Genomic DNA, 18,954 nt, shown 5'->3' on the forward strand with positions numbered 1-18,954 from the left:
TTGTCCAGCTACAGAAATGTCAAGATATTGGATGATTCCTCAGAATTCTTTGTGCTTTTCTAAAGATGTAATAAAAATTATGTATTGAAAAAAAAAGCGATTAGAATGGTAAAGTTTATGCTATGTATATTTTACCACAATTTAAAAAAAAAAGACAAAGCTTACTTCTTATCAAGATCTTTTAGAACTTTTTCCTTAAGTGATAACCTTTCATAACACAAAGAATACCAAAAAATAAATAATACTCAGATTACATTCCATGGCCACAAAGAATAAAGTTAAATTTTAAATAACGAATTTAAACATAACCATTAAAAACAAAATGTTTGCTAATTAGTGATTCAAAACAATGTTGTAGGTGACTATTGGGTTTAAAATAAAATAAAGACATTGAGAAATTATTGAAAATACATGCGAGCAATACTTAATAAAACATGGGATATAAAAAGGCTGTACTCAAAAGTTTAGCACCATTGAAAGTTTTATCAAACAAGAAAAATAAAATATGGTTCCAAATCAATAACTTAGAGAAAAGATAAAAAGTAACAGTAACTAAAGCAAAAATTCATCTCGAAATTTGTCTGAAATTAATAGATCATAACCCAGCAATGTGTAAATTAGAAATACACACATATAGATAGATAGATATAGATAGATAGATAGATAGATAGATAGATAGATAGATAGATAGATAGATAGATGATAGATAGATATAATAAGTATGAGGAGATCTAGGCAAGATGGTGGAGTAGGAAAATGTCATGCTTGCCTCCTTCCATGACCACATTAAAATTACAATTAAGTTATAGAACAATCAACATGGAGAATCTTCTGACGACTAGCTGAACGGAACTCCTATAACTAAAAATATAGAGAAAAGGTCATGTTAAGATTTATAGGAGGGGCGGAAACTTAAAACAGGCTGACCCCACACCCCTGTGTATGGTTGAGCATAGGGAAGGATATCTTGACTACAGATGTCCACCCAGAGGAGTGATGGGTCCCAGCCCTATACCAGGCTCCCAAGCCCAGGATTCCAGTCCTAGGAAGAGGAGTCCCCACAATATCTGGCTGTGAACATCAGCAAGGATTCTATCAGTTGGGTTGAAATAAACAGAAGGCAGCTGGAAACACCAGGCATCATTTTACAGAGTCCATGTTCACTCATTCACAAGCACTCACCCTGAGCTCCAGCAAAGGGATGGTGACTTGGGAGGCACCAAAGATATACAGGGAAAGACTGAGTTGTGTGGCTTCAAGGTGAGGGCTATAGAGACAGCCGTCATTACCCCTGTGTTGAGCCTGCTTTCCATGTAGCCTGTAGTTGGGCGCCATTTGTCCTATGTTGAGCGCTCCCCCAACACAACCAAATCTAAATCTGCATTGGCCTGGTGAATTCTGCTTGCTCCACCCTAGTGACTCCCTGGGACCCCGTTCCACCCAATTCACACAATGCTGAAGGTACTTTCAGTGGCCAGGCAACCAGCCTCTCCCTATACACCACAGTAGGCTCTTTTAGCAGCAAATAGCCAGCTTCACCTTGCACACTGCCAGAGGCACTTTTGGTGATTGGCAACCAGCCCAACTCATGCTGCAGTCTTTCTAGGGAGTATGCAGGCACAAAGCAAACAGAGACTGGCCTTGGTGGGCTCTGAGACTTTTGCAAATGTCCCCAAGCTCACCACTGGCACCAAACCTGCATCTTCATGGATCTGGTGAACATCACTCACCTCAACCTGGTGAAACTCTGGGATTCTACCTTGCCAAACTTGTGTACCACTTGAGACTTTTTCAGTGGCTGAGCCTTATGGGCAGCTGGCAGGTAATGTCAACACTTGGGGTATCCTGTGAAGCTGAGCTGCTTCAGGACTGATACTTATGGCAGCTAGCCTTTGTTCACAGCATGACCTCTCTAACATGCTCCCAGATCCAGCAAAGGCAAGTGACCTACTGTAGCCCCTGGTCAGTCAAAAACAGCAGCTAACCTTGGCCTGCATATAAGCAACTCCCAAGGGGCCCAAGAACCAACACACCCAGAAGCTGGCATCAGAGAACAACAGAACACCACCTGATTAAACCCATAAGCAGCATACCCAGAGAGTGGTCTAAAACAGGCATACAAGAGCCTGCTGGAGAAAATCCCACTCCATTGAGTCAGCCCACATAGCAGCTCATATGATGTGAGCATGGGCAATCCACACATCCAGTCAGGCTGAGAGTCAGTCTCACCCACTGATGTGCCAATAGCAATCGATGCACTACTACAACAAAAAGGAACACACAACACACACAAGAGACACTCCTGGAACACCTGGTACAGGTGATCAGGGAAAATGCACCAAAAGGCCACACATGGCATGTACTATATAAGGCTATCCTGATAAGACTGAGAGACATAGCAAATCTACCTAATACATATAAACAAACAAAGAGAGGCAACAAAATGAGAAAACAAAGAAACATGTCCAAAATGAAATAATAGGAGAAAACTCCAGAAAAGAAAACTAAATGAAATGGAGACAAGCAACCTACCAGATACAGAGTTCAAAACAATGGTAATAATGATTCTCAAGAAACTTAGCAAGAATGTCAACAAAAGATAGCATAAAAAAAGACAAAGGAATCATAAAAAAGAACCAGTTATAAATGAAGAATATTATAACTGAAATGAAATATACAATAGAAACAACACTAGAAAAGATGAAGCAGAGAATTGAATCAGCAATTTGGAAGACAAGGTAGCAGAAAATACCCAGTCAAAATGGCAACGAGAAGAAAGAATTTAAAAAATGAGGATAGTTTAATGGGTTTCTGGGACAACATCATGTGTATCAACACTCACATAATTGTGGTACCAGAGGGAGAAGACAGAGAATAAGGGATTGAAAGTCTATTTGAAGAAATAATGACAGAAAACTAACCTAACCTGGTGAAGGAAATAGATATACAAGTCCAAGAAGTGCACAGAGTCCTAAACAAGGTGAACCTAAAGAGGCCCACACTAAGACACATCATAATTAAAATGGCAATGATTAAAGACAAAGAGAGAATCCTGCAGGCAGTAAGAGAGAGGTAGCTAGTTACTTATGAGAGAGCTCCCATAAGAATGTCAGCATAGGTAGTAAACTCTCTGACGTTGTTCTCAGTAATATATATTTTTTTCCAATACATTATGTGGAGCAAGAGAAACAAAAGGAAAAATGAACAAATGGGACTACATTAAACTAAAAAGTTATTGCACAGCAAAGGAATCTATCAACAAAACAAAAAGATAACCTACTGAATGAGAGAAGATATTTTCCAATGATGCATCTGATAAGAGGTTAATATCCAAATTTAAAAAGAACTCATACTAATCCAACGCCAAAACAAACAAACAAACAAAAAACCCAGCCCAATTAAAAAAAATGGACTGAGGACCTGAATAGATATTTCTCCATACTGATGATCAATATAATATGAAAAGATGTTAAACGTCATTAACCATCAGAGAAATGCAAATTAAAATTTCACCTTCCCATCACCTCACAGCTATCAAATGGCTTTCATCAATAAATTGGAAAACAACAAATGTTGGTGAGGATGTGAAAAAAGGGGAACCCTCAAGCACTGTTGGTGAGATTGCGAATTGGTATAGCCACTGTTGAAAACGGTACGAAATTTTCTCAAAATGTTAAAAATGGAACTAACATATGACCCAGCAATCCACTTTGAATACTTATTTGAAGAAATCTAAAACACTAATTTGAAAAGATATATGCACCCCTATATTCACTGCAGCGCTATTTACAGTAGCCAGATATGGAAGCAACCTAAGTGCTTGTCAATAGACGATTGGATAAAGAAATGGTGATACATATATACAATGAAATGTTACTTGGCCATACAAAAAAAAAATGAAATTTTTATGGATGGACTTGGGTTTTATGCCAAGTAAAATAAGTTAGACAGAGAATGACAAATACCATATGATCTTGCTTATATGTGGAATCTGTAGAACAAAATTAATGCACAAACAAAACTGAAACAGACTTATAGATACAGAGAACAAACTGGTGATTGCCTAATGGGAGGGAGGTTGGAGGGCTGGTTAAAAAATGAGATAGGATTAGGAAGTACAGATTGGTAGTTACAAAATAGTCAAAAGATGTGAAGTACAGCATAGGGAATATAGTCAATAATATTTTAATAACTATGTATATAGTTCCAGGTAGGTACTAGACTAATCAGGAGGATCACTTCATAAATTATATGAGTATCTAATCAATATGCTGTACATCTAAAACCAGTATAAAATAATATTAAATGCCCACTGTAATTAAAAAATAAAAAATAAATAAACATAAAAGTTGTTTTAGAAGAGAAATCAATAAGGGAAAATAGCAAATAAACCCAAGAAATTAGATATAACAGATTCATAGGAATTTTAAAAAGAAAGAAAATGCATGTATAGTTCTATAAATGTTTGATTAGAAAATCTAGAAGAAATGGATAACTTTTTAAAATATATAAATGATAAAAATAGCTCAGGAAATATAAAAAATTTAATAGACTTATAGTCATAAAATAAACTGGAAAATGCATAATGAATTTCTTGCTCACCCCAGATAGCTTTATGAGCTACTCTAGAACATAGTTAAAAAATGGAAACTACAGAGTTCTTTTTATGAGTCATAACTTGACTAAGGAGAGCAGACAAAAAGCAAAAGTTATTAGCACAAAATCTGGTACATCTGTACCACAGAATACTACTCAGCAATAAAAAATAACTACTGATACATGCAACAACTTGGATGAATCTGAAGGAAACTAGATTGAGTGAAAAAAAGTTAGTCCCAAAAGGTTACATGCTGTATGATTTCATTTCTATAGCATTCTTGAAATGACAAAATTATAGAAATGGAGAACATTTCTGGTTAATCAATGGTTAAAGGTAATTTTGGGTAAAGGGAGTGATTTTCAAGTGTGATCATAAACAGGCAGCATAAAGGGAGTGATTTTCAAGTGTGATCATAAACAGGCAGCATAAAGTGTTCTTGTAGTGATGACTCTGGTGGTGGATTCATAAACCTACACATTTGATTAAATTGTGTAAATCTAAGCACATGCACATGCACTGAGATGAGTAAGCAAAACTAAGGAAATCAGAATTTTTTAAAAAAGCTATAGACGATACTCACTTGAGTTCCAAAAAGCTCATAATCAAAACAAAGTTGATTTAGATAGTACATTAAAATAAGAATGACACACCACAATTTAATAGATTTTCTCCCAATGATGTAAAGGTTATTTACTACTAGAAAATCTATTATTACACATATATATTTTTAAACCAAAAAAAGTAGTCTCAGTAAAATAAAAATGTAAATATATTTTTTATGACATAATAAGGCTCCTTTAACATAATGAACCATTTCCCATTTTACAATTGGACTCTAGTTTTCCTATCAAAATCAAGAACAAGAAGATCGCAGCTGCTATATCTATTTAATATTGTTCTAGAAGTTCTCACCAATATTACAAGAAAGGAGGTTAAAGATAAGAGACCTTGTAAAGAAGAAGACAAAAATATCATAATTATTTGCAAGTTAAAAACAAAGATGATGAACTCAAAAGAGCAGTTTACTTGATAGAAGCATTTATATGATGAGCAGACACAAACAAAATACACCAATAATCATTTTCCTAGGTACCGTAATGATAGGTTACAAAACATAACAGGAAAAGAGGCACTTGGAATAGCAACAGTTAATATTAAATATAAACTATCTTAACCAGAAATATGTGTCTTTTCAGGAAGATGACTATAATATTTTACTGAGAAAAAAATATTCTTGCATAAAGAGTCATTCTATGTTCAGAGATGGGAAACAGGTAAATTCAAGTATTATAAGGAATGAATTCTCTCTAAAACCATTTGTAATCCTAAGGTAATGCTAAACAAAATGCAAGTAGAACTATTTCAGAACTTAATAAAATTAATATCAGTTCATCTGGGAAAATGAAATTAAGAAAATTAAAAAAAATAATAATAATGAAAGGAAACTTGCCCTACCAACATTAATTGAAGCTGCAAAAATCCCATAGACCATTGAAACAGATAAATATTTCTGAAAAAGACAGTGGTGTTTATAAGCATTTTGTGTAATAAAACAATAGGAAATGAGTGATTTGGGCAAAATGAGCTTTGGAGAAAAATATCAAATTACAACTTTCCATCATTTCAGAAATGATTAACCCATAAAATTTAAATTTAGCATTTAACTGACCTCTAGATAGAAAAATAATTGAGATTTGAACACATAGGAATATAAAATTTCTGTGTATTATAAGATGAAACAAACAAAAATCAAAAGCAAGTTGAAGGCAGATGAATACCTAAGCACACTTACAAATAAATAAAAAAAACTTAATATCCCAACAACAAAAAAGAGAATGGACAAAGTAGACAATATTCCTATGATGAAATTGACTAATAAACCTATAAGAAAATGTTTTGTTTCCCTTGTAAACTATCCTTTATCATTATTTACCATTCAACATTTCTAAGAGTTTTTTCAAATACTCAAAAGAGTTCATGGAATTATGGTAAGATGTTAACTCTGTACAGTTCTTATGAAGGTAGTTTGTTAATATGGATTAATAAGCTTAACATTTTTCTAACTTTTAATCCAGTACTTAACTCAACTTTAGAAATTTATACTAAAAAATTAAATTATACTGAAAATTAATAAAAAAATAAGGAATCCATACAAACTTTAATTATAAACGTCTAGGTATAGAGTTGAATAATAAAATGCCCACTTAATATTATTAGTTTAGTTTATATTTGTGTGTTTAAAATCTCACGTTATAGAAACATGTTGGTAAATGTTGGTTTTTTCACTCACATTTTATTCTTATTCAAATTCTTTACTCATATTTTTAATACCCTTAACATTACTTTTTGAGCCATCTAACAATTTTCAAAGCACATCATCTTCAGTCCCATCTAATTTGTGGACATACAGCCCTTGTTTCCAATGACATCTAATACTTGAAATTTTAAGCTCATACCTCCCAAAAATAATTTCTAGATCTGTATAAAATTTGTTTGGCTACTTTTGTCAGGTGACATCTGAACATACATAAAATGAGCATTGGTTGAGGTCATTTAATGCGAAGATACCTTCACCAAAAATTACATTTTGTTCAAAAGAGAGTATTTGACTTTTATAGCACAAATCGTTTATTTTTTAAAAAGTATTAATTTTCTCTTTTATAAGAGGTAATTTTAGATTTAAAGAATAACTTTTGTCACATATTGGAACATAGTAATAATCAGACATGCCACACAGAAAATGTGGTGATTGCCTTTAGATTGTGATATTTAGTATGATTTTGGTTATTTTCTTTTTATTTTTTTCATCTTTTTAAAGTTTTTTCTCAGTGAGACTGTGCTAATTCTATAATCAGAAAAAGAACATTTATTTTAAAAATAAAATGTTCTATAAATTATTAATTACTAGTATTCTTTATCCATTAAAGGCTCTAATTCTCTTATTTTTTCATGTTAAATAGTGTTATGATTATTACTCTATAAAGTGTTATGATAGTGTCTCAGTGCAAAGTGACTGATATTGCTACATTCAACTACTAAGAATGCAGATACACAGTGCCCCAGTCTTCCATCTAATTTTGAGTAGATAAGCAGGAGGGACAGAAGTAAACATGATGACTGAGCTCTGTAGCATTCCCATACATTACTGATTTTATTCTGGCTCATTCTCACAGTGTGCTTTTTTTATTGGTCTGTTTATAGTCTTTTTTTGTGGACCACAACAGTCGAGCTACTACTTTCATTGACCCCCGAATCCCTCTTCAGAACGGCCGTCTTCCCAATCAACTGACACATCGACAACACCTCCAGAGACTCCGAAGTTACAGTGCTGGAGAGGTAACACCACCCACTTTGCCTATCCACAGTTCATAGGTCCACAGGATCTGCCTCTTCTTGTGGAGTCAGAACTATTTCTTGGTGGCTGGGATTGCTTATTCTTCAAGGGGATGAGCCATATCCATACTGCTCTGTAGAATAAGGGGACACTCATTCAACTCCCTAGACCCATTTTCAGATTACCTTACTTCTGCCTTCCCTTTTGTCCTACACAATCACCTCTACTAAAAAGCTGTCTTGTTTAAAGGAAACCGAGAATGCAGGGTCAGGAGATTTTTACACTTATGGCTGGAGTTGTGCTTCCTAAGGCCTACTAGTCATGTGTGAATTCTTAAAAGATGATGGAATTGCTATGCAGCATATGACTGGTTTTAAACTTCTATCTCTCCTTAGATCCTGGAGAAGACTTTTGTAGTATGTATATGGACTAAAAGCTGAGGAAATCAACCAGACACCAGGGAGTAAGCTCTTCCTATCCTACCACATGCTCTTCCCTGGTTTATATGTTCTTTCATTACCTGTGGTTACCTGCTGCTGAACTATGAAAGGCTGACACATTTCTTAAGCTCACATTTATTGCCTTTATGAATTACTGTCTCTCCTTTCACAAACCAAAACTCAAAACAGCTCTTTTCTACTTCCAAACAATTCCTGAAAATATAACAAGCAAATCCCTTTTTATGTCCTGACTAACATTTTCCAAGTATCTGTACCATCTTTCCATAAAAACTGCCAGGGATCAGAAGATGAGGCCCTGAGAACCATTTCTCACAAAACAGCTTGTAGAGTTGGATTATTACAATAAGGTAAAAAAAATGGGAAAAAGTGGTATAGGAAGAAAAGAAATATATAAATGTATATACAAACATACATATTTGGCCCTACATTGGACAGCTCAGGAGAAACTGGGAAATAACAACCCATCTGAAAGCCTGCAGATAGCAAACATAAATCTCAAGGGAAGAACCTTTGTTGGTGGTGGTATATCACATCTGTTTTATGGATCAATAAACATAATATTTTTAATCTATAAACCCTCACTACTTACTTCACCAAGCTTAGTGTACAAAAAAAAAAAAAAATTCTTTACTACTTTTTCAGAGGAATCATCTATATACTCTGAGAGACACAACTATTTCCAGACAAGGGTACTCATGGTTTAATGCCTGTGTGATAAAATAAGTTTTTCTTTCATGGGGTCATCTTAGGTATCATTGTTTTAGGATACTACTGAAAGCAGTTACTCTTTCGTTCTGCATATACATAAAATGTGTATGTGACCACACAGAGATGATAGTATAAATTCTGCATCACCTTGAAATATGTCATTTTAATTTATTTAAAATGTCCAAACTCTTTTATGTTTTTAAGTCAATTTTATTATTATACAGGGTAACTACATATGATAAAAGAAACCGAGTACTGCAGACAAATTCACTGTCAATAAAATAAAAATATACATTACTCAATGTAAAGTGAACTCCCTGAAGACATAAATCTCTTACATTTATAGGAAATTAAATTGAAAAAAAAAATTAAAATCTTTCTGTTGAAAGAACAAGATTAAGAGTACCACTTGCATTATCTTTTCCAAAATAGTTGTTTGATATGATTGAAAAGCCCAAGCACATTTACACTGATTAACAACAATAATGACAAAGTGCCACTTGCAGCATCCAAAAAAGACTCTAACATATAACAATAAAAGGACATAAGTGTGTGTCAGCCATGGGTATTCTTCCTAATTTATCCACTCTCCAAATGTCTTTGTTCATCAGGATTTCTTCTGCTCACCTTCTCTCTGCTGGTAGCTTTGCACAGACACAAGGGAAAACCAAGAAAAGCAACAGAGAGAGAAGCTGAAAGGCAGAGGTTATCTGATGCAGGGACAGAACACCAGAGAAAACAAAGACCCATCCTCTATGAAAACAAATATGGGGTTCTTCCTACTGTGAGAGCACACAGCCTAAGGAATGAAGAGACAGAAGGACCTTAGTATAAAAATAGAGGGGGTGATGGGAAATGTTAATTGTGTTTGCTGTAATGTGATTTTACTCAGCAGACATTGATCAAGTGCATGGCCTGCTATGAACACTGTGATGTACAAAGAAGTATGAGATATGATCTTTGCCCTGGAGAAGTTTGTATTCTCTTTTTGAAGCCAGAAAAACACACACAGTTAAGTAACAAGAGAAATTAGAATTTGATTGAGTGCTAAGATACATGTTAAAATAAGTGACACGGAAGTTCGAAAGAGGGCAAGGAAAGGCATTTTTTAAAATAAAGCACTTGACCTAGAACTAGAAAAACTGGCAAAATCTATCTAGGTACAAAGGCAGAGGAAGGACAAATCTAGAGAGAGCACAGTACAAGTGGTGCAGAGGTAGGATTGAGAAAGACCTGTAGAGAGACAATAAATAATAATTCAGTGTGACCAGAATAGTAAATTTCCACTTGGTTTTTATTTTTATTTTTTTGGAAAACTTTGAAAACCACATGGAAGAGTTAGAACTTTTTGAGTCTATTGAATGAATTTGAGAGGAATGATATGATGATTTTTGTGTAAAAATGGGCAGAAGAGATCAATTCAGGGATCAATTCTTAATAGGGGAAGACTAGAATATTGCCACTTTGGGAAGACAATTTTCTGATATGTGGAAATGTCCCATGGCATCGCAGGACCTTTTTTCCTGGTCTTGTCCATTAAATGTCAGGGTCCCCCATCAGTCACTACAACAACTAAAACAAAACAAAATACCCCTAAGTATTTTCAAACACGATTAGGCAGTAATAAAACTTCAGTTAAGAATCACATTTTACATTTAAGTAAACTGAAATATCAAAAACTCAAGTCACACACAGAGTTCAGGATCACAGCTCAGATTTCTTAACTCCTAATCCAGTGTAAACTAGTGTTTTTAAAAGTAGACAATGACAGCCAAGAAGGATTGTAACAAAGAGAGATTTGAGAGAGAGAGGCTCTTAGAGACCACTGCCACAGACAAGATATAAGGTTGTGAGGCCCTAAGTCAATGTGGCAAGAGAGAGAAAACAAAAGACACCCTTTGGGAAGATGCTTCAGGGAAGTCAAGGGGTAACTGTTAGCAGATGGGAGTCCCAGTTCTGGCTTCTCTGCAAAGGAGCTGTGTGTCATTGTGCCTTTCTTCCCTTTCTGAAGCCTCAGTTTTCTTATCTGCAAATAGAGACAAGGGGACTAGATGGCCACTAAAGTCTATTCCAACTCTGTGATTTTCAAAGTTAGCCTTGAATTATAGTTTATTAATAACACATAGGTAAGATAAGCAGGAAAACCAGGTGGTGAGAATGGTACGTTTGTACCAGGTGCCTTGAACAGGGGCCAAGCTAATCTAAGTCGATAGAGTATGAAAACAGCAAGACATCCAATTAGAATTGACAGTTAAGCAGATGGAAATATGAGATTCAGAAATAATCAATAAATGATTTCCATAGTCCATGATTTTTTTTGTACCATATAGCATGGAAATTGGGGAATTTGTTATAGATGTTTCTTAGACTGTAACATTAGGAATCAATATTTTCTGTTCATCTTCATAAACCATTTGCTCGAGTATTGTTCAGTGGTTGATTTTTTTATCAACTGCATGTAAGGACAGAATTAAAATCAGTTTCTATATTCAGGATCTTAAATGGCAAAGTTTCCCCTTTAAATTCTAACAGTATGTTATTAATAGAGACACCATTAAACATCTTTTGGATTAGCCTTTACCTCACCTGAAATTTTTTCACACAGTTTCCTGAAAGAAGATATCAGCAATATAAAATTTTATACAAAAAGAGATCATTATTTGACACATTAACATACATTTTAATACAGTGGTATAACTGTCTGTAATAAATTTAATAACCAACAAAACAGGTCTTATCTCTTTCCATAATGTCAAAATGAAATTGGATATAGAAATATGGAAAGGGCATATAGGACTCTTCTGTTAGTAAAGAAATCACTAAAGGTCAAATCTGGCTTGTTCATACTTCAATAAGCAATATAAATTAACATTAATGAGGAAGGATAACAGAAAACATAATTTTCATTTATTTTACCACCTTATCTTGGTCAAGTTAGAAAATCATTAGTAATAAAAAATTTCTGGAAGGGAACACACAGAAAAGCTTACTAGTAATTGCCTCAGGAAAGGGCAAGAATCTGACAGGGAAGAAAAACCTACTACTCTGAAAGCAGAAGACACTCTTAGTCATTCTTAGCAGTGAGCTTCTTTGATGACAAAAGTCATTTCGTTGACTCTGATGACACAGAGACATCGTCATTCAGGAAGCTTACCTTTAGGGAGGGTAACTTCTGTATTGTTTCTTTTTCACACACATTAACATTTAATCTTCATAAGAAATTTTTTGAGGCAGGTAGAGAATGTATTGTTATTCCTAATAAGAAACTGAGTTCTAGATGTGTAGCCAATAGGACCCAACAAGTCTGTAGAGCCTTCTGAGGCCCAACTAACCTCTATTATTTGTTGGTAGTCAGAAATTCAGTGGATGAAAAGGAACAAAGTTTAAGGCCAGTCTAAACTCCGTTTTTATTCTATAAACTACTTACTTCACCATCATTGCTCTTGCCTTAAACAGTCCAAACTTCTCTTTGATTTCTGTCTATTAAAAATATGGAACACTTCACAAATTTGTGTGTCATCCTTGAACAGGGGCCAAGCTAATCTCTGAATCTTTCCAATTTTCGTATATGTGCTGCCAAAGCGAGCATTGCATTGCTTCTTAAAATTGGTAATTTTCCTCTTGATACAATGTAATCTACACTAGGTTATGGATTTGGTTGGAAGTTTTTAAAATTCTGACACTATTGAAGTTAATTTTTAAATTATAAACAACATATAATGAGACACAGATGGAAAATAAGTTAAAATCCCTTATCTGGAGTATTACCCTGGAGATACTCCCTGGCACACACAGAAGTAAAAAGTTGAATCATGCATTAATCATGTGGTGGTTTTGTATTCCAATTTACCATCGCAGTACCTTGTAGACAGTTTCCATACCATTAAAATTCTTCTATAATATTTTACCATATGGACTTACCATAATTTGACTCAAGCCTTTCTTTATACATTATACTTATTGCCCACTTGTACTATTATAAATATGGTGAACAACTCAAACAGAACTTTTTCTTTTGTTTACTTAAAAAAAGAACTTTGTTAATGATCTATTTTTAGAACACAAAAGGAATCCAGAGAGGAATGTAAATTCATCATTTGACCCTTTCCTCTGAATGCGCTAATTTTTTTTTTTTTTTTATCATCAGGTCTCCAGTGTTTTCAAGGAGAGCATTAGCTAATGATTAATCTAAATTCAGTCTTCAATTTTCAATCACAGCTTTAAAAAAAAGAAAAAAAAAACTAGTTTACATTTCTAAATTGCAACACAGAAGAGAAGCTTATTTACCAGTAGCTGAAAACTATTTGCTGAGCATATCTCTTGTTTTGTCTGGAGAGCTAAATGTTTCAAGTTTTCACATTTACAATTATGATTAGAGTTATCTCAACATCAAAAGGAAAAATTTTAAAAGTAGTCCTTACTGCACACTGAGCTTTACCCAATCATGGAAGAATAGTCATAGCATGTTGGGGGAAAACACAGGACACGAGGGGCTCTCCTCTCTCTGTTTCTCTCTCTCTCTCTCTCTCTCTCTCTCTCTCACACACACACACACACACACTCACACACTCACACACCCCTGATATACTTAGTAAGATAAAATGTGTCAAGTGCCAGGGGATTCCATGAACAATATGTCTGGTTTTAAATGGAAAATCCATTCTTCTAATCATTTTTGGTAATTAGGAAAGCAAATGTTATCATAATGTTTGCAGCGAAATACAAATCAGTCAGTTGGTTGATATCAGACATCCCTCAGAATGGGCCATTTAGTACCACTTCAGCACTACAAGAACCCTAGTACATACTAAATTCTAGCCCAGTCTCAGAATCTCAGAATCTCCTCCAATCATGCCTGAAATCATCTCCATCCCTACAAATTCCTGGCCCCTAGTGAGAAAAGGACATTTCTATCTAATCTTCTCATACTCTGGCTCTAGTTTGTGGGCCATCTAGTACCACTTCGCAATCACCTCCTTTACCCTTGGCAGACGTTTCTATGGCTCAGGGATCCCACAAGTCCTACCTCTTTCCTGTGTTGTTTCCTCCATCTCACTCACGGTCAACTTAAAACATGTATGTGAATCAATCATCAACCTTCAGAGTAACTGGCCTTCATCTGGTTTCTGAAGTTTTCAATCTGGCTTAGTTTTGCCAGTAAGCAGGTAACCTCAGGATGTAGTCACCATTATCCCATAAAGCATATTTCCAACACAAGAATTTCCCTATGACAGCTAGAAATAGAAGTGAGCCTCTTCCTGTTTCAAAGCCCAATTAATTTTGGGGCAATCCACCCACAATTACATACTTTGACTTGGAGTATGACAGCAGACATCACCTGAGTACAGTGAATAGCCAAACCTTCTCAAGGTCTACTATCAGATCTAACTGCTTTCCAATTTCTCTCTGTAACTCATTACTTCAATAATCTTTAATTGAATTGTCTTTAAGAACCCTGCTTTTACAAGCATTAAAAATAGTTTAAACACAAATTAAGGAAGATGGACCTAGTTTCTTCCAAGGAAAAGAACTGTGTTATTTTAGTCCCAGAAATGCTTTAAATATTTAATCATTCATGGAGAAAAAAGAATTATGGGTACTCAATATTGCTTGTATTAATAATCAGCAAAGCTTTCTTTTATCACTTTTATCACTTTATCACTTTAATAGAGACTGGACAGTGCTGTTTGAAAAGTACCAGCTTCTAGATCTTGGTGTCTGGCTATATCAGCTGAAAAGAACTGAGTATTAATGATATAAAAGTGAGAAACTCACCAAAGTGGCATAGAATCTATTCCCTATCCTTCATTTAAGCCATGGGCAAAGAGAAGGATCAGGGGAGAAAAAGGATGGATCTACTTCCAGAAGAGCAGTTCAAAGTCTGCTGCATACAGATAGTAAACTGGTAGCACATCTCTGCATGCAAAGAACATTATTTTTGCTTGTAGTATGGAAGAGGACCCAAAGGAAAACCAGCAATTACTGTGTCTTTAATTTTAAACAGTTTACTAAGTAATCTGTTCTACTTTGTCATCTGCAATATCATACGTGGCCTAGTCTTAGGTCACCACTTTGGAACTGACTTGACATTTCTGGACTTTATAACCTAGGATCTCATTACCTCTTTAATTCTGAGTGAATGAATTGTATATTGGTATGAAAGAGAGAATTTATTATTTTCTTCTGGATATTTCAGCTCTTTCTAAGCATCTTAAAAATCTTCAAAATTCTTAAATGCTTATTAGGCTTATTTGCCATACTTTGCCAAAAATTATAGAATAATTATCTATATCTGATGGATGTGCTCTAGTATGGAAAATTTATACTGCCTCAGTTTAAATAGTTTACTCTGCAAAGGTCTTTAGGAAAAAGGATGTATATAGAGTAATGGTAGAAAACTCATTGGCATGCTCTAGAACTTACGCAATTTATTAAAATTTAAAAGTGAGCTAAATTAAAGTTAGTCACCACAAATACCAGTTTTAAACTACGAAAGTTATTTATTCTGGGAAATTTTGTCAAAATGCTCAACCAAAACCAAAATATTGGACACAGGCTAATTGTATGGGAGTGGTAAATAGATGCTTTGCAGTCAAATATTACTTAAAAACTTTGTTCTTTCTCTTACGTTGAAAATTTGGAAAGAACTTAATTTTCTCTGATTTTCAGAGACCCTGTTTATAAACTGGGGTTAAAAATGCCCATCTTGTAGAATTTTGTGAGAATATGAGATACCATGTGAAGAGTAGCCAGCATAGAAAATGGAATAATAGGCATTAAAGAAAGAATGGCCATTTGAGTGCAATAAATGCTGTTTAGAAGAGCAAGTCCATTGCACATTCAGTTTTGAAGTTCAGTGCTACCTCTTGAAAATGAAGGTTATAAATGGACTTTACTGATAATACCTATCTAAAATTTATATTTAATCTGTTTCTTAATCTATTCAGTGTTTTTAACAGAGGAGAGAGAAATTCAATTCTTTAAAATTTTTTTAAATTAAATGTATTAGGGTAACATTGGTTAATAACATATAAATTTCAGGTATATGACTTTATATTATGAATGACATAGGTATACTCTATTGTGTGCTCCCCATCTGAAGTTTATTCTACTTTTGCCACTATGTATTTGAACCCCCTTTCTCTCTGGTAACAACCATTCTCTTCTCTGTAATATGTAAATTAGCTTTTTTGTTTTCATATTTTTTATTTGTACATTTGTTGCTTTTGTTTTATATCCCACATGAGTGAAGTCATATTGTTGTTTTATAACTGACCTAGTTCACTTAGCTAATATCTTCTAGGTCCATTCATGTTGTTGCAAATGGCAATATTTCATCATTTTTATAGCTGAGTACTATTCCATTGTATATATGTACCACTTCTTTATCCAATCATCCATCATAGGACACTTAGGTTGTTTTCATGTCTTGGCTATTGTGCATAAAATTGCAATGAACATAGGGTACATATATCTTTACAAATTAGTGTTTTCAAAATTTTCAGGTAGATACCCAGAAGGATTGCTGAGTCATATAATAGCTCTATTCTTAATTTTTGAGGAGCCTCCATACTGTTTCCCATAGTGGCTGCACCAATTTACATGCCTGCCAGCAGTGTGAGAAGTTTCCTTTTTCTCCCCATTTTCTCTAAAATTTGTTATTTCTTTTCTTATTGATAATAGCCATTCTAACAGGTGTGAGGTAGTATCTCATTGTGGTTTTGATTTGCATTTCCTTTATAACTAATGATGTTGAGCATCTTTTCATATATCTGTGTATATCTTCCTTGGAAAAGTGTCTATTCAGGTGCTCTGCCCATTTTTGTCAGATTTTTGTTGTTGTTGTTGTTGTTGAGTTGTATTAGTTCTTTATGTATTTTGGATAATATCTCCTTATCAGAGATATCATTTGCAAATATCTTCTCCCATTCAGTTGGTTGCATTTTTGTTTTGTTGATGGTTTCTTTTAGTGTATGGTAGCTTTTTAGTTTGATGTAGTCTCATTCATTTATTTTTTCTTTAACTTCCCTTTCCTTTAGGGTCAAGTTCACAAAATCCTCTCTGAGACCAAAGTCCATGGATTTACTGCCTATGTTTCTTTTATGTATTTTATTGCTTCATGTCTTATATTCAAATCTTTCTGCATCGTATGTTTTTGGCTTCTATGTCAAAAGTTAGTTGCCCATAATGTGTGATTTTATTTCTGGGCTCTCAATTCTGTTCCATTGGTCTGTGTGTCTATTTTTCTTCCAATATCATACTGTTTTGATTATTGTACCTTTGTGGTACAATAATTTGAAGTCATGGAGTGTGACACCTTTGATTTGGCTCTCTTTTTGCTCAGGATTGTTTTAGCTATCTGAAAGGTTTTGTTCTTTAGCTATCAAAAATGCCATTGGGATTTTGATGAAGATTGGATCAAATCAGTATATTGCTTTAGGTAATTCGGCCATTTTAACAACGTTAATTCTTCCAATCTCTGACCATGAAATATTTTTCCATTTCTTTCTGACTTTTTCAAATCGTTTCAACAATTGTCTTTTAGTTTTCAGTGTTAAGGTCCTTCACTTTGTTAACCTTATTTCTAGGTATTTTATCCCTTTTGTTGACATTGTAAATGGGATTGTTTTCTTCATTTCTCTTCCTGATATTTTGTCATTAATATATAGAAACTATTTCTTTATCTTGCCTGATTGCTCTGGCTAGGACTTTCAGTACTATGTTGAATAACAATGGTGAGAGTAGGTATCCCTGTCTTGCTCCTGATCTCAGAGAAAAAGCTTTTAATTTTTCACCATTGAGTATGATATTAGCTGAGGATTTGTCATATATGGCCTTTATAATGTTGAAGTACTTTCCTTCTAGACTGATTCTATGAAATGTTTTAATCATAAGTGAATGTTATATCTTGTCAAATGCTTTTTCTGCATCTACAGATATGATCATGATTTTTTTTATCTTTTATTTTGTTAATATGTCATATCACATTGATTGATTGATTTACATATGTAGAACCATCCTTGCATCCCTTGTGTTATACTTTTAGTATGTTGCTATATTTAATTTGATAGTATTTTGTTTAGAATTTTTGGCCACAAGTTCACCAGATATATTGGGCTGTAATTTTCTTTCTTTCTTTTTTTTGTATGTTTTTGCCAGATTTTGGTATCAGGGTAATAATGGCCTCACAAAATGAGTAGGAAGTATTCCCTCTTCTTCAGTTTTTTGGAAGAGTTCGAGAAGAAAAGATAATTAATTTTCTTTGAATGTTTGGTAGAATTCACCAGTGAAGAGTACTGTTTCAATTTCCTTGAAAATGATCGGTCTTTTGCAGTTCTTCATTGTTCAGCCTAAAAAGGTTATATATTGCTAAGATGTTGCCTATTTCTTCTAGGTTATCAAATTTGATGGCATATAGCCTTTCATAGTATTCATGTATAACCTTTTGTGTTTCAGTGGTGTTTGTTGTAACTTCTCTATAATTTATTATTTTATTTGAGTTTAATGCTTAATGAGTCTAGCCAGAAGTTTATCAACTTTATTTAACTTTCTGAAGGACTAGACATTTGTTTCCTTCATTTATTCTGTTGTCCTTTTGTTCCATATTTTATTTATTTCCACATTAATATTTATTATTTTATTTCTTCTACTGCCCCTGTGCTTTGTATGTTTTTCTTCTTCTAGTTCTTATTTTTGTTTCTTTTGTTTTTACTTATTTTCTTTTTTTTTCTATTTAATTTAATTAATTATTTTTTTGTGGTGACATTGGTTAATGAAATCCAATAAGTTTCAGCTGTACAAAAAATATTTTTAGAACTGGGGAAACTGGAATATGAAATGGATATTAGGAG

The 18,954-nt window shown here is 34.0% G+C and overlaps 1 protein-coding gene and 1 non-coding gene across 2 annotated transcripts in view; one reads left to right on the plus strand and one right to left on the minus strand.

The window, feature by feature from the left end:
- Positions 1 to 18,954, plus strand: part of HECW1 (HECT, C2 and WW domain containing E3 ubiquitin protein ligase 1) — a 486,667-nt gene that overhangs the window by 362,974 nt on the left and 104,739 nt on the right. The window contains exon 16 of the mRNA XM_006925348.2: positions 7,802 to 7,936. Coding sequence (XP_006925410.2) covers positions 7,802 to 7,936 — 135 coding nt within the window. The remainder of the gene's footprint in view (positions 1 to 7,801; positions 7,937 to 18,954) is intronic.
- On the minus strand, positions 12,589 to 12,692 carry LOC112473589. The gene has a single exon (XR_003044069.1). It is a non-coding gene; the product is annotated as a U6 spliceosomal RNA (small nuclear RNA).

This window comes from Pteropus alecto, unplaced genomic scaffold, assembly GCF_000325575.1.
Source record: "Pteropus alecto unplaced genomic scaffold, ASM32557v1 scaffold109, whole genome shotgun sequence".
NCBI classification, from domain to species: domain Eukaryota; kingdom Metazoa; phylum Chordata; class Mammalia; order Chiroptera; family Pteropodidae; genus Pteropus; species Pteropus alecto.